This window comes from Nerophis ophidion, linkage group LG17 (genome assembly GCF_033978795.1).
Source record: "Nerophis ophidion isolate RoL-2023_Sa linkage group LG17, RoL_Noph_v1.0, whole genome shotgun sequence".
Classification (NCBI taxonomy): Eukaryota; Metazoa; Chordata; class Actinopteri; order Syngnathiformes; family Syngnathidae; genus Nerophis; species Nerophis ophidion.
This window is the reverse complement of record NC_084627.1, coordinates 20,854,660-20,870,266: the sequence shown is the minus strand read 5'-3', so window position 1 is coordinate 20,870,266 and position 15,607 is coordinate 20,854,660. Positions and strand designations below refer to the sequence as shown.

Below are 15,607 nucleotides of genomic sequence, written 5' to 3'. Positions count from 1 at the left end.
TTTGCTAAATGTGTGACCTGTCAACCTCATGCCACTTAAAACGCTCCCAAATGCTTTTTGGGAACAGTTTAGGGAAGGCCCTATTCTGTTCCCAAGTGCACAAAGTGAGGTGCATGAAGTGTGTTTGGATGAGGTCCGCGTGGAAGAACACTTTGGCAAAGGCCCTTTTCCGTTTCCCATTACACAAGGCGAGTGTCAGGAACTCGTATGGCGGTAGTAGGCGTGACCCCAGGATGCAGAGACAGAAATAACGAGGTTTATTGTAGTGTTTTTGTCGAAACTTGGACTTTGGTGAGGTTTTTTTTCCCGTGGTGCAAAGCCACTGGATCGGACATGGCGCGAAGGTAAAAACATGATTTTAATTTTAACTCAAAAAAAAGGAACAAACGAAAGGCGCTCTCAGCAGAGGTTCAAAACTTGGCTAAGAAAACAAAACTACCACAAAGACAAAACTATGGACATGAAACAAAACTTGCAAACTATGGCTTGAATAAGGAAAACTTACTTGGAACAAGAAAAGAGCATGAAAAAGAGCAGCATGGATTATCAGCATGAATAACAAGGGTGTGTAGAGAGTAATGTCGCCAGGCTGACTGCCTGGCAACTACAGGCTTAAATAGAGGTGACGTGATTAACAACAGGTGCGCGAGTCCAAATCAATCAGGTGCGTGACATGAGGAGAGGTGAAAACTAATGGGTTGTCATGGAAACAAAGCAGAGAGTGAAAAAACAGGAACTGACAGAGTGCAAAAACCAAACAGAACATAGCCAATCTAAACATGATCACCAAGACATGACAGTTTTTCCACCACAGTGCGGAGATATTGTCTGGTGTGCCGTGGGGAAATGATGCAATTTCACCTAATTGGTCCCAAAAATATTTTTTTGCAAATCAATAATTATAATCTGCAATTATGGTGCCGTTGTCGAGTGCCTGTGCCGTATACACTGTAAACCCGACTGCTCAAAATAATGAACTAGAATAAGTAGTGTGAACTTCAAAAGTTGTTAAAAGTTGTACTTACTTAAAAATGTTGAGTGTGAGTAACATTTTCCTTCTGCTTAAGTTTATTCAACTTGTCCTTTTTAATTAATATTAACTTGTTTGCAGATTATGTAACTGTGCCTTAAAATAAGTGAAGTGGCCATCCATCCATTTCCTACCACTTGTCCCTTTTTGGGGGTCGCTGGAGCCTATCTCAGCTGCATTCAGGCGGAAGGCGGGGTAAACCCTGGACAAGTCGCCGCCTCATCGCAGAATAGGTGAAGTGAATTATATTTGTAAAACGCTTTTCTCTAGTGACTCAAAGCGGTTTATATTGTGAAAGCCAATATCTAAGTTACATTTTTACACCAGTGTGGGTGGCACCGGGAGCAGGTGAGTAAAGTGTCTTGCCCAAGGACACAACGGCAGCGACAAGGTTGGCAGAAGTGGGGATCCAACCTGGAACCTTCAAGTTGCTGGCATGGCAACTCTACCAACAGAGCTGTACCGCACAAATATAATTAACTCACAGTTACTAAAAACTCAGTGGATTAAACATAATTTTGTCTTATTTTGAAAGAACAAATTAATAAATTGAATCAAGAATAAATTAACAATAAATCAATCGGTTATAGATTTGTATTGTTATTATACTATGTATCTATAAAATTATTACATGCTGTAGATTAGCCCTGATCTAGAACAATGGTTCTAAAACTTTTTCCATCAAGTACTACCTCAAAAAAAACTTGTCCCTCCAAGTACCAGCATGATGACCAACATTAAAATACAGTATCGTAGTACGCCCAAGTATTTATTGAAAACAAGGCAGCGGTTTAATTCAGCAAGTGTATTGTAATACTACTCACAGTTTGAACAGTTACACTGCTTTTGAATATAGAAAAATAAAACCGTTACGATATTTAATTTGGCGTAACAATGGACAGAGCCCGGGTACCACGAGTGGTACCCGTACCACAGTTTTAGATTCACTGATCTGGAGACATAAGGGTTGAAAGTAAGAAAAATAATAATCTAATGGATGACCTTTCTTTTTGACACTTTTGTGAGTCTAGCCATTTTTGGAACCTGAATAATTTTAGTGGGATATATTTGTTAAACTGTCATTGCTCAAAACCTAATAAGGAATTCAAATCGATGGTGTTATGAATTATTGACATATTTGGGGCTCCAATGACATCACATTAAATATTCCACGTTAAAATGTAGCATGTTTTGTGTTTTTCCATAAAAACAAAGAGAATAAACATTTTTTTTTTAAAAAGAAAAAAAAAAAAATTTCAACAGGCCTGAGATTTAACTGTAGAAAAATACAAATACTAAGAATAGTAACTGAAAGGAGCCCTAAATATTAAAAAAAAAAAAAAAATCTATATATTGTGTTGGCTTTGAAAATGAAAAATATCAAGATGGCCCTATTCTGTTCCCAAGTGTACAAAGTGAGGTGCATGAAGTATGTTTGGATGAGGTCCGCGTGGAAGAACACTTTGGCAAAGGCCCTTTTCCGTTTCCCATTACACTAGGCGAGTGTCAGGAACTCGTATGGCGGTAGTAGGCGTGACCCCAGGATGCAGAGACAGAAATAACGAGGTTTATTGTAGTGTTTTTGTCGAAACTTGGACTTTGGTGAGGTTTGTTTTCCCGTGGTGCAAAGCCACTGGATGGCGCGAAGGTAAAAACATGATTTTTGATTTTACAGTGTGCGGCCCCCAGTGGAAAAAAGTTTAGGTCCGGGATTTTGAGTCGGAGATTTTAGTTGCAAGCCGACTTGTTTTTTTGTTCGATATCAGTAGCAGATCAGGACATAGCAACACAACTTTATGCGCGCAGATTTGAAAAGGCCATTTCTTTCCTTGGCATCTTCCAAAGTCCTCGTCAGTTACAATCCAAAAAAACAAAAACAAATCAATGAATAAATGAACGCAACATGTGGGAGTTGCTGTTAATTAGCATCCTTTTCTGCCCTCTCTCCTTGCTCCCTGGACCTCTTGCCGGCTGACAAAGGATGAGGTCACATGGTGCAATTAGGAAAAGCTAAATAGTTTTAGTGGGTTTTAACTCTTTTGAGTCAAATAATGTAATCCCCTTAAGCGGGATTATCACACTGCTGTCAATCTTTGTTTGCTCCTCCGTGGGTATCGCTCAAATGTTGTTATGGTTGGGTTGATGCACCGACCCTACACTTGTGGAGCATAATTTATTAATTAATGCCTTCTCCCATTTTGGGCCGGTGTGCCGTTTTGGCTCTCCCGGGTGGAATTCACTCCTGTGTAGGAGTTTTTTTTTAACTTTGGCATTTTGGCTTCTTTTCTGATTTTGTTTTCTAAGACATGCACCTGGGGATAGGTTAATTGGCAACACTAAATTGGCCCTTGTGTGTGAATGTGAGTGTGAATGTTGTCTGTCTATCTGTGTTGGCCCTGCGATGAGGTGGCGACTTGTCCAGGGTGTACCCTGCCTTCCGCCCGATTGTAGCTGAGATAGGCGCCAGCGCCCCCCGCGACCCCGAAAGGGAATAAGGGGTAGAAAATGGATGGATGGATGGATGGATGGAAGTACAAAATTGAAGTACATAAGATAGGTAGGAGGTTTTGCTCTCTCCCATCTTGGACAGGTGTGGCATTTTGGCTCTCCCGGGTGTGGGACTCACACTCCTGTGCAGGATTTTTTTTAAATTTTGGCATTTTGGCTTCTTTTCTGATTTTTTTTCTAAGTACAAAATCGAAGTAGGTAAGACAGGTAGGAGGTTTTGCCTTCTCTCATTTTGGACCGGTGTGGCATTTTGGCTCTCCCGGCCGGGGCTTGTGGGACTCATTCCTGGGTAGGAATTTTTTAAATTTTTGGCATTTTAGCTTCTTTTCTGATTTTTTTTTTCTAAGTACTAAATCAAAGTAAGTAAGATCTGTAGGAAGTTTAGCCTCTCTCATTTTTGTAGTTAGATAAAATCCCAGCCTTTTTCTCATATTTTGTCTAAGTCCAAAATTGAAGTAGGTAAGATAGGTAGGAGGTTTTGCCTTCCCCCATCTTGGACCGGTGTGGCATTTTGGCTCTACCCGGCTTGTGGGACTCATTCCTGGGTAGGGTTTTTGAGAATTTGGGGCATTTTGGCTTCTTTTCTGATTTTTTTTTTCTAAGTACAAAATCGAAGTAGGTAAGATAGGTAGGAAGTTTAGCCTCTCTCATTTTTGTTCATAAAAAAAATCCAAGCTTTTTTCAAAAAAAAATTCTAAGTCCAAAATTGAAGTAGGTAAGACAGGTAGGAGGTTTTGCCTTTTCCCATTTTGGACCGGTGTGGCATTTTGGCTCTCCCCGGGTTTGTAAGACTCATTCCTGGGTAAGATTTTTGAAAATTTGGGGCATTTTGGCTTCTTTTCTGATTTTTTTTCTCTAAGTACAAAGTTAAAGTAGGTAAGATAGGTAGAACGTTTAGCCTCTCTCGTTTTTGTACTTAGAAAAAATCCAAGCCTTTTTCTCATATTTTTTTTAAGTACAAAATATTCTTTCTGTTTTTTTGAAATAGGGACAGATTCAGAAACATAGATATGCGTTATAGCGTAGTGGGTAGAGCGGCCGTGCCAGAAACCTGAGGGTTGCTGGTTCGTTCCCCGCCCCTTGACAACCAAATCGCTGCCGTCGTGTCCTTGGGCAGAAGACTTCACCCTTGCCCCCGGTGTCGCTCGCACTGGTGAATGAATATTGAATGAATGACAGGTGGTGGTCGGAGGGGCCGTAGGCTTGAACTGGCAGCCTCGCTTCCATCAGTCTACCCCAGGGCAGCTGTGGCTACAAATGTAGCTTACCACCAGAATGAATGATGGGTTCCCACTTCTCTGTGAGCGCTTTGAGTATCTAATAATAGAAAAGCACGATGTAAGATCTAATACATTAACATTATTATTATATCTGAAGCAGTCCTCCAATGTATGCATCAAAGTGTTTGTAGCCAAAGCTAATTTACAACACTTGTCCCCAACAACAACAACACAGACCTAACATCATTAAAATAGGAAAATAAAATCAATGAGGCACAGAAGAGTCGATAATAGAATATAATGGTAATAATACAGACAAAGTGCAAACTATATAAAAGCCAATAATAATAACAATAATAACACAGACAAAGTGGAAACTAGATAAGAACCAATTATTAAAAAATAGTCAAAACTAAACATGGGAACACAATTGTTGCTCAACTAGCCACAATTTTGTTTGTTTTTTGAAAGTGACAAGTGCAGGTATACTTTTCAAAGTGTCAAGTAGAGAGTTCCATAGTTGTGATCCTTTTATTGAAAAGGCAGTGTGGGCCAAAGATGTTCTACAGAATGGAACGCAACAGTTGCCTTTTGACGATACTCAGGTAGTAGATCTGGTACCACTTTGAAGTCTTGTAATTGCTTTGCAGAGCAATTGGGGAGCAGAGTTATTTAAGCATTTAAAAACCAGTTTGACTGTGTGTAACAAAATGAAATTGGTAAAACTTAAAATGTTGTATTTGGTTAGAATTTGGCAATGATCATATCGTATACTCTTCTTGTCTGTAGAGACACTCAGTGGTCTTGATTGATGACTGGTGTGCCTGGGACCATGTAGTTAAGCCATAAGAGATGTGTGAAAGAATCATTGAATTCATAAAAGTAAAAGCCTAGCTGAGCATTAAGCAGTTTCTTATAACCTTAAAATGCCTTCAGGGTTTTACACATTTTCTTAATGTGACTTTTAAAATTCAGCTGATAGTCTATAATTATGCCCAAATATTTTACTTCAGCTATACTTGTTCAATAGTAATTATTATATATGGTATTTATTATATTCAGAAGGTTTGTTTGAGGTAGTAGGTAAGATAGGTAGGAGGTTTTCCATCCATCCATCCATCCATTTTCTACCGCTTGTCCCTTTCGGGGTCACGGGGGGTGCTGGAGTCTATCTCAGCTGCATTCGGGCGGAAGGCGGCGTACACCCTGGACAAGTCGCCACCTCATTGCAGGGCCAACAGAGATAGGCAGACAACATTCACACACTAGGGCCAATTTAGTGTCGCCAAGAAACCTATCCCAAGGTGCATGTCTTTGGAGGTGGGAGGAAGCTGGAGTGCCCGGAGGGAACCCACGCAGTCACGGGGGAGAACATGCAAACTGCACACAGAAAGATCCCGAGCCCAAAATCAATTTCAGAACCTTCGTATTGTGAGGCACAGGTACTAACCCCTTTATCCACCGTGCTGCCAGGTAGGAGGTTTTGACTTCTCCCATTTAGTTTATTTACATCCATCCATCCATGCATTTTTCTACCGCTTGTCCCCTTCGGGGTCGCGGGGGGTGCTGGTGCCTATCTCAGCTACAATCGGGCGGAAGGCGGTGTACACCCTGGACAAGTCGCCACCTCATCGCAGGGCCAACACAGATAGGCAACATTCACGCTCACATTCACACACTAGAACCAATTTAGTGGTGCCAATCATCCTATCCCCAAGTGCATGTTTTTGGTGGTGGAAGGAAGCCGGAGTACCCAGAGAGAACCCACGCAGTCATGGGGAGAACGTGCAAACTCCACACAGAAGGATCCCGAGCCCGGGATCGAACTCAGGACCTTCGTATTGTGAGGCACAACCTGCTCCACCATTCTGCCCATTTTATTTACATATAGCCCTTAATCACAGGCACTTCAAGGGGCTGCACAAACAACGATGACATCACTGGGCAAGGAAAAACTCCAAACCTTTTTTTTAAAGGCCTACTAAAATTAGATTTTCTTATTTAAACGGGGATAGCAGGTCCATTCTATGTGTCATACTTGGACATTTTGCGATATTGCCATATTTTTGCTGAAAGGATTTAGTAGAGAACATCGACGATAAACTTTGCAACTTTTGGTCGCTAATAAAAAAGCCTTGCCTGTACCGGAAGTAGCAGACGATGTGCGCGTGACGTCACGGGTTGTAGAGCTCCTCACATCCTCACATTGTTTATAATCATAGCCACCAGCAGCAAGAGCGATTAGGACCGATAAAGCGACGATTTCCCCATTAATTTGAGCGAGGATGTGGATGAGGAAAGTTAGACTGAAGCACTAGAAAAAAAAAAAGGCGAGTGCAGTGGGAGCGATTCAGATGTTATTAGACACATTTACTAGGATAATTCTGGAAAATCTCTTATCTGCTTATTGTGTTAATAGTGTTTTAGTGAGATTATAAAGTCATACCTGAAAGTCGGAGGGCTGCGGTGACCGCCAGTGTCTCTGAGAGAAGCCAATGGAGGAGCCAACATGATAGCTGCTGCAGGAGGACGCAGTAAGAGCCGACTTAATATCACAAGTTTGTCATCCAAAACTTGCTGGTTGACATGTGGTAGAGAAACAGGTTTGCCAAAACTTCACAACAAACAAAGAAACAACGGCTGTGTTTCGGGTGCTAAAGGCAGCTGCTATCCACCGCTTTCCACCAAAAGCATTCTTCTTTATAGTCTCCATTATTAATTGAACAAATTGCAAAAGATTCTGCAACACAGATGTCCAAAATACTGTGTAATTATGCGATGAAAAGAGACGACTTTTAGCCGTAAGTGGTGCTGGGCTAAAAATGTCCGCTCAACCAATAAAGTCACAAACACGTCATCATTCCGCAACGTTTTCAACAAGAAACTCCGCGGGAAATTTAAAATTGTTATTTGGTAAACTAAACCGGCCGTATTGGCATGTGTTGCGATGTTAAGATTTCACCATTGACCCCCTTTTTTAGACCAGTTGATCGGCCATTTCTTTTCTTTTTTCTCCTATGTCCCCCCCCTCCCTTAGGGAGGGGGTCCGGTCCAGTGGCCATGGATGAAGTACTGGCTGTCCAAAATCAGGACCCAGGATGGACCGCTCGTCCAGAGTCGGGACCCAAGATGAACCGTTCGCCTATGCATCGGTTGGACACATCTCTGCGCTGCTGATCCGCCTCCGCTTGGGATGGTTCCCAGCTGGCTCCACTCTGGATGGGACTCTCGCTACTATATTGGATCCACTTTAGACTTGATTCTCACCGTTACGTTAGATCTACTATGGATAGGGCTTTCACAATATACTGTTAGATCGGCTCGACATCCATTGCTTTGGGTCCCTTAGGGGGGGAGTGTTTGCCCACATATGTGGTCCTCTCCAAGGTTTTTCATAGTCATCATGGTTGACGTCCCACAGGAGTGAGTTTTTCCTTGCCCTTATGTGGGCCCTACTGAGGATGTTGTTGTGGTTTGTGCAGCCCTTTGAGGCACTTGTGATTTAGGGCTATATAAATAAACATTGATTGATTGATTGATATATAAACGATCAGACTGCGTGGTCGGTAGTAGTGAAATTTTCTTATTTAAACGGGGATAGCAGGTCCATTCTTTGTGTCATACTTGATCATTTTGCGATATTGCCATATTTTTGCTGAAAGGATTTAGTAGAGAACATCCACAATAAAATTTGCAACTTTCGGTGTTAAGAGAAATGTCCTGCCTCTACCGGAAGTCGCAGACGATGACGTCACACGTGTAAGGGCTCCTCACACATTCCCATTGATTTTAATGGGAGCCTCCAACAAAAAGTGATATTCGGACCAAGAAAACGACAATTTCCCAATTAATTTGAGCGAGGATGAAAGATTTGCGTTTGACGATATTGATAGCGACGGACTAGAAAAAAAAATAATTAAAAAAATTAAGTTAAAAAGAAAAAAACGGGATTGCATTGGGACGGATTCCGTTGTTTTTAGACACATTTACTAGGATAATTCTGGGAAATCCATTATCTTTCTATTGTGTTGCTAGTGTTTTAGTGAGTTAAATAGTACCTAATAGTCGGAGGTGTACGTCCACGGGTGTGTTGACGCCAATGTCTCAGGGGAGTTGACGGCAGCTTTATGGACGGCACAAGCTCAGCTTTTCTCCGGTTAGAAGCGACTTTTTACCACAATTTTCTCACCGAAACCTGCTGGTTGATATTCCATCGTGATTCATGTTTTCTTGACCGCGCTCTGATCCATAGTAAAGTTTCACCTCCAGGAATTTTCAATCAATCAATCAATGTTTATTTATATAGCCCTAAATCACAAATGCTTCAAAGGACTGTATGAACCATTACGACTACGACATCCTCGGAAGAACCCACATAAGGGCAAGGAAAACTCACACTCAGTGGGACACCAGTGACAATGATTACTATGAGAACCTTGGAGAGGACCACATATGTGGGCAATCCCCCTCCTCTAGGGGACCAAAAGCAATGGATGTCGAGCGGGTCTAACATGATACTGTGAAAGTTCAATCCATAGTGGCTCCAACACAGCCGCGAGAGTTCAGTTCAAAGCGGATCCAAGACAGCAGCGAGAGTCCCGTCCACAGGAAAGCATCCCAAGCGGAGTCGGATCAGCATCGTAGAGATGTCCCCAACCGATACACAGGCGAGCGGTCCATCCTGGGTCCCGACGAGCGGTCCATCCTGTGTCCCGACTCTGGACAGCCAGTACTTCATCCATGGTCATCGGACCGGACCCCTTCCACAAGGGAGGGGGGGACAGAGGAGAAAAAGAAAAGAAGCGGCAGATCAACAGGTCTAAAAAGGAGGTCTATTTAAAGGGTAGAGTATACAAATGAGTTTTAAGGTGAGACTTAAATGCTTCTACTAAGGTAGCATCTCAAACTGTTACCGGGAGGGCATTCCAGAGTACTGGAGCCCGAACGGAAAATCCTCTATAGCCCGCAGACTTTTTTTGGGCTTTAGGAATCACTAATAAGCCGGAGTCTTTTGAACGCAGATTTCTTGCCTGGACATATGGTACAATACAATCGGCAATATAGGATGGAGCTAGACCGTGTAGTATTTTATACGTAAGTAGTAAAACCTTGAAGTCACATCTTAAGAGCACAGGAAGCCAGTGCAGGTGAGCCAGTATAGGCAAATTTTAAACAAGGAATCACCGTGTGTTTGTGTGGCTAAAGGCTAAAGTTTCCCAACTCCATCTTTCTACTGTGACTTCTCCAATATTAATTGAACAAATTGCAAAAGATTCAGCAACACAGATCTCCAAAATGCTGTGCAATTATGCCGTTAAAGCAGATGACTTTTAGCTGTGTGTGTGCACAGCGCTCATATTTCCTAAAAACCTGTGACGTCTTGCGTACACGTCATCGTCACGCGACGGTTTCAAGACGAAACTCCCGGGAAATTTAAAATTGTAATTTAGTAAACTAAAAGGCCGTATTGGCGTGTGGCTGATATATAAACTATCAGACTGCGTGGTGGGTAGTCGTGGGTTTCAGTAGGCCTTTAAGGCAACTAATGAGACATCGGTTCAGTTTGGCAACAATATTTGGATATTTTGATTAAATATTAAGCTGGCAATCCTGGCAGAAATCGTGTAATTATGATTTTGTTGTACCTTAATCTGTGGAAGGCATAATCTTCCTCTCTTTTTGCGGCCCTCTCTGACCAATGTGACATCTGGAGGCGTGGAAAAGATGGTTTTAAGATTTATGTAAGTAGGTTTACCAGCTCTCTCTTGATGCACTTGAAATTTAAAGGTGGGGGGGGGGGGGGGGGGGGGCAGATAAAGGACGTCCCCCTGTGTGACGTGCACAGAGGGGAAGGTGGGAGGGCGAGTTTAAAAGCCGGGGATGCTCCAAAGCAACAAGACATTCTTACTGCCTGCACCTTGGCCCTCACATGTGGCTCCTTGGACCGCCTTCCCATAGGAGGAAGAGGATGATGATGATGATGATGGATCAGCGACTGTCCCCTTCCACGCGTGCCGTCTTCCACCAGGGAGCCGCCGGGAACCCGCCCAAGGCGCACAGCATCGACGCCATCCTGGGTTTCAAGGAGGACCTCCTCTTCCATAAGGCGGGCGCGTACTGCAGCCTGACAGACAAAGTTCGGGGCATAGGAGCCGAGGAGCCAAAAAGTCACTCCTCGGAAGGATTCGACGGTAATTTGTTTTAGGCACATTCGTTTCGTTTTGTTGAAAATTAAAACCCAGTCGTTTAAAAAGTGCCAGAACTTACCAATGATTTATTTTGATGTATTTACTTACAGGGCTGTGCTGCGGTAATGACGGCGGCGGTGACGCGCCAACCTGTCCGGACTCGCCGGACCCGGACGGCAAACTATCAGACGACGACAACCCCAAAAAGAAACACCGTCGGAACCGGACCACCTTTACCACCTTCCAGCTACACGAACTGGAGCGAGCCTTTGAGAAGTCGCACTACCCGGACGTGTACAGCCGGGAGGAGCTGGCCCTCAAAGTCAACCTGCCCGAGGTCCGAGTGCAGGTATGGAATTTACAAAATAAGAGTACGCAATGTTTCATTGGAAAGCGCGTTTGTCTATTTTTTTTTTTTTTTTTTTATCCTACTGAACAAACAATTTTATCATCCATGTTGTATCTAAATAAATATAATACATTAAAAGTAAAACTATTTCAAATGTTTCCCTGTTGCTAGAATTGTTATTTTACCGTGAAGGGAAGTATTGTTTGTGATCAAACAAACACCATCATTTATTTAATTTTAGTTTTTTTTTAATCATCGGGACAGATAGTTCTTTCATAATTATAAAAAAAAAAAGAGCAGTACTACAGTAGAATTGTTTCTAGTAGGGCTGCGAATCTTTGGGTGTCCCACGATTCGATTCAATATCGATTTTTGGGGTCGAGATTCGATTATATATTGATTTTTTAGATTTTTTTAGATTCAACGCGATTATCGATTCAAAAACGATATTTTTCCGATACAAAACGATTATGTATTCATTCAATACATAGGATTTCAGCAGGATCCACCCCAGTCTGCTGACATGCGAGCAGAGTAGTAGATTTAAAAAAAAAAAAGCTTTTATAATTGTAAAGGACAATTCTTATCAACTGATTGCAATAATGTATATTTGTTTTAACTATTAAACAAACCAAAATATGACTTATTTTATCTTTGGTTTGTTTAACTAGTTAAAACAATGATCACATTGTTGCAATCAGTTGATCATGCAATTGTACCTCTTGACACTATTAAGCTTTTTTTTTTTATAAATGTCTAATGGTAATGTCAATGCTATGCTGAAATTATAACTAATATTGATACTGTTGTTGATAATATTCATTTTTGTTTCACTACTTTTGTGTTTGTGTCTCCTCTCAATTGCTCTGTTTATTGCAGTTCTGAGTGTTGCTGGGTCAGGTTTGGTTTTGGAATTGGATTGCATTGTTATGGTATTGCTGTGTATTGGTTTATTGGATTGATTAAAAAATAAAAATAAAAAATCTTTTTAGTGTTTGTTTTTGTTTTTTTAATCAGAACACCATCCCAAAAGGGACAAGCGGTAGAAATGGATGGATGGATTTTTAAGTGGTTTTATCATTGCTAAGAATTATTATTTTACTTTGAAGGGAAATATGGTTTTTGATCAAACAAACACCATCATTCATCATAGTTTTAGTTTTTAAAAATCATCGGGACAGATAGTTCTGTCATACTTTAAATTACTTTCGTAGAATTGTTTTTTAGTATATTGTGCTTTGTCTTCATCCAAATATAGTGAAAACAATGTTTTTTTTAAATCAAACAAACACTTGTTAAATTCCATCATCAAGTTACAGTCCTTCTAAGTAATTATATCTTTCCCCCTTATTAATCAGACATTATTTTAAATATTTCATTGCATCAATAAATATAAGTTAGATTAGTTTTTATGGTAACAAGTGGTTGTCTTATACTAATAAGAATAAAACATCGTGTTGCTGGGTTCATCATCCACCTTATGAATCTATTTAGTGTTTTTTTTTTTATCAGAACACCGATCCCAAAAGGGTCAAGCGGTAGAAAATGTCATCCAGCCATCCATTTTCTACCGCTTATTCCCTTTGGGGTCGCGAGGGGCGCTGGTGCCTATCTCAGCTACAATCGGTAAAAAATGGATGGATGGAATTTTAAGTGGTTTTATCATTGCTAATAATTGTTATTATTTTACTGTAAAGGGAAATATTGTTTTTGATCAAACAAACACTATCATTCATCATAGGTTTTTGTTTTTTTTATTATCGGTACAGATAGTTCTGTTGTACTTTACATTACTACAGTAGAAATGTTTCTAGTATATTGTGTTTTGTTTCCATCCAAATATAGTGGAAATTTGTTTAGTTTTTTTTAAATCAAACAAACACTTGTTAAAGTCCATTATCAAGTTACAGTTCATCTAATTAAATACATCCCCCGCCTCATTAATCAAACAAGAACTTGTATTTATTTAAAATATTTATTTGCATCTGTAAATATAAGTTAGATTATTTGTTATGGTAACACGTGGCTGAATAAGAATAAAACATTGTGTTACAGGGTACATCATCCAACTTATGAATCTATTTAGTGTTTTGAAATTTTTTATCAGAACACAGACCCCAAAAGGGACAAGCGGTAGAAAATGGATGGATGTAATTTTAAGTGGTTTTATCACAATACTTAAATTAAAAGCAATATTTAGATTGTTTTTGGCCATTTCTGCCATTTTTCTAAAACGGGTTTTTAATGAAATACACACGTATATGGGTTAAAATCTATCATCTTATTAATTTATTTGATGCATTATTAAATCAGAACATAATCTTTAGTGTGTCTGTCATAATATTAAGAATAAAAATAAAAATGTGCATGGATTTTTGGTCTTTTTCTCTCATTTTTTTAATGACACGCAGCCATAGAAACATGCTCTTGTTTTAATCAAACAAGCACTTATATGTAGTTAAAGTCCACCATTCAAGACATTTTTTGATGATTTTTATGTAAATGATTATATCATATTGCAAAGGATAAAACATAATAGGTATGAATTTAGCAATTTTAGGCTTCAATTGAATACATGCTTTTAATCACAAGGCCTAAATCCACCGTTCAACTAACTCTAATTGATTTACTTAGAAAAAAATATTTTTGGTTTTTTATGTGTTATAATATAAAAAATTAAAACATACGTATATCTATATAGTATATTGTTTTTTTTCCCATTTTCGTACATTAAAAAATAAATAGAAATAGCATTACATTAAGCAATTTAAAATTACTGGGATTAAAAAAAAGGACAAATACACAATTTGTTTTTATTATATATTTAAAAGTTGGTTTACTGGAACAAAGGCTTTATAGTTTTTGTAAAGTTTATTATTGCGGTTGTATAGTTAGTTGGTGAGGTAAAAATGTCCAAAGCTTGGGTGTCATAGTTACATAAGCAGTGCAAAAGAAACAGCTCTCTGCTAAAAAAATAAATAAATAAATAAAATAAAAAACCCAAATGAACAGCAATGTTGAATGCAACAAAATGAGGGTTATTTCCCTTAATGCAGTTTTTCATTGGCTCATCTTCTGTCGCATTAAATTTTCAAGGCCTCATCAAGTTTCATTGACTGACCACCTTGTCACTGGTCACAGGTTTGGTTCCAAAACAGGAGGGCCAAGTGGCGCCGACAAGAAAAGCTGGAAGTGAGTTCCATCAAGCTCCAAGAGACCTCCTCTTTGCTCTCCTTCAGCCGCCCACCCACCACGGGACCCCTAGGTTCGGGCCTGCAGCTGGACCCCTGGCTGGCCTCCCCACTTACCACCTCCACCAGCCTGCAGTCCCTCCCGGGCTTTATTGGGGGCACTCAGGCACTGACCAGCGCTTACACTGCCTCACCTCCCCCCTCCATTCCGTCGTCTCTGCCCGCCTCCTTCCTCAACACCCCCACACTGGGGCACACCCCCCACTTGCCCCGCATGGGCTCCATTTGCCCGCCACAACCACAACTGCATCCCCCGCAGGTCTATCAGTGCTCGTCAGATCCAAGAAACTCCAGCATTGCGTCATTAAGGATGAAGGCCAAAGAACACATTCAGTCTATTGGCAAGACGTGGTAATGCTGAATACCCAGCATGCACCTGGATACACCTGCTGCATCTTTTCGAAAAACTGATGGATTTGTACCATTTTGGACAGCCGACATTGCTATGATACAAACTGTGACAAACTTTTTTTTTTTATACATTTTTGTTTGTTTAGTCTCATTTTTACTTTTTGCCAACACTTTTTCCTCTTGTGGTCACCATTATCTATTTATTTTACACTTGTACATGTACACAATATTCATAATTTCTGCTAATGTGAATAGTTTGTCAACATAATAATAAACTTTATGTGTTAAACCCAAACAATTCCTTTTAAACAGCTTCCCAAATTAAACAGAGGACATCAATTCACGGGAAAAACGACAATATGGCCACAATTACAACGACATTAGTGACTGTTGCGTTGTCTTTCAATCAATCAATGTATATTTATATAGCCCTAAATCACTAGTGTCTCAAAGGGCTGCACAAGTCACAAGGACATCCTCGGTTTAGATCCCACATAAGGGCAAGGAAAAAGTCACAACCCAGTAGGATGTCAATGTGAATGACTATGAGAAACCTTGGAGAGGACCGCAGATGTGGGTGACCCACCCCCCTTCCAAGGGAGACTGGATGCAATGGACGTCGAGTGGGTCTAGCATAATATTGTGGAAGTCCAGTTCAGGGTAGATCTAACATAATAGTGAGAGTCCAGTCCATAGTGGGGCCAGCAGGA

The 15,607-nt window shown here is 40.5% G+C and overlaps 1 protein-coding gene across 1 annotated transcript; it reads left to right on the top strand.

Moving 5' to 3' along the window:
* The first annotated feature begins 10,638 nt into the window (after window positions 1–10,638).
* rx3 (retinal homeobox gene 3) lies at window positions 10,639–15,184 on the top strand. Its single transcript, XM_061877224.1, has 3 exons — window positions 10,639–10,949; window positions 11,057–11,295; window positions 14,437–15,184. The coding sequence occupies exons 1-3, from the start codon at window positions 10,688–10,690 to the stop codon at window positions 14,899–14,901; spliced, it is 966 nt and encodes a 321-aa protein (XP_061733208.1). The 5' UTR covers window positions 10,639–10,687; the 3' UTR covers window positions 14,902–15,184.
* Window positions 15,185–15,607: the final 423 nt, after the last annotated feature.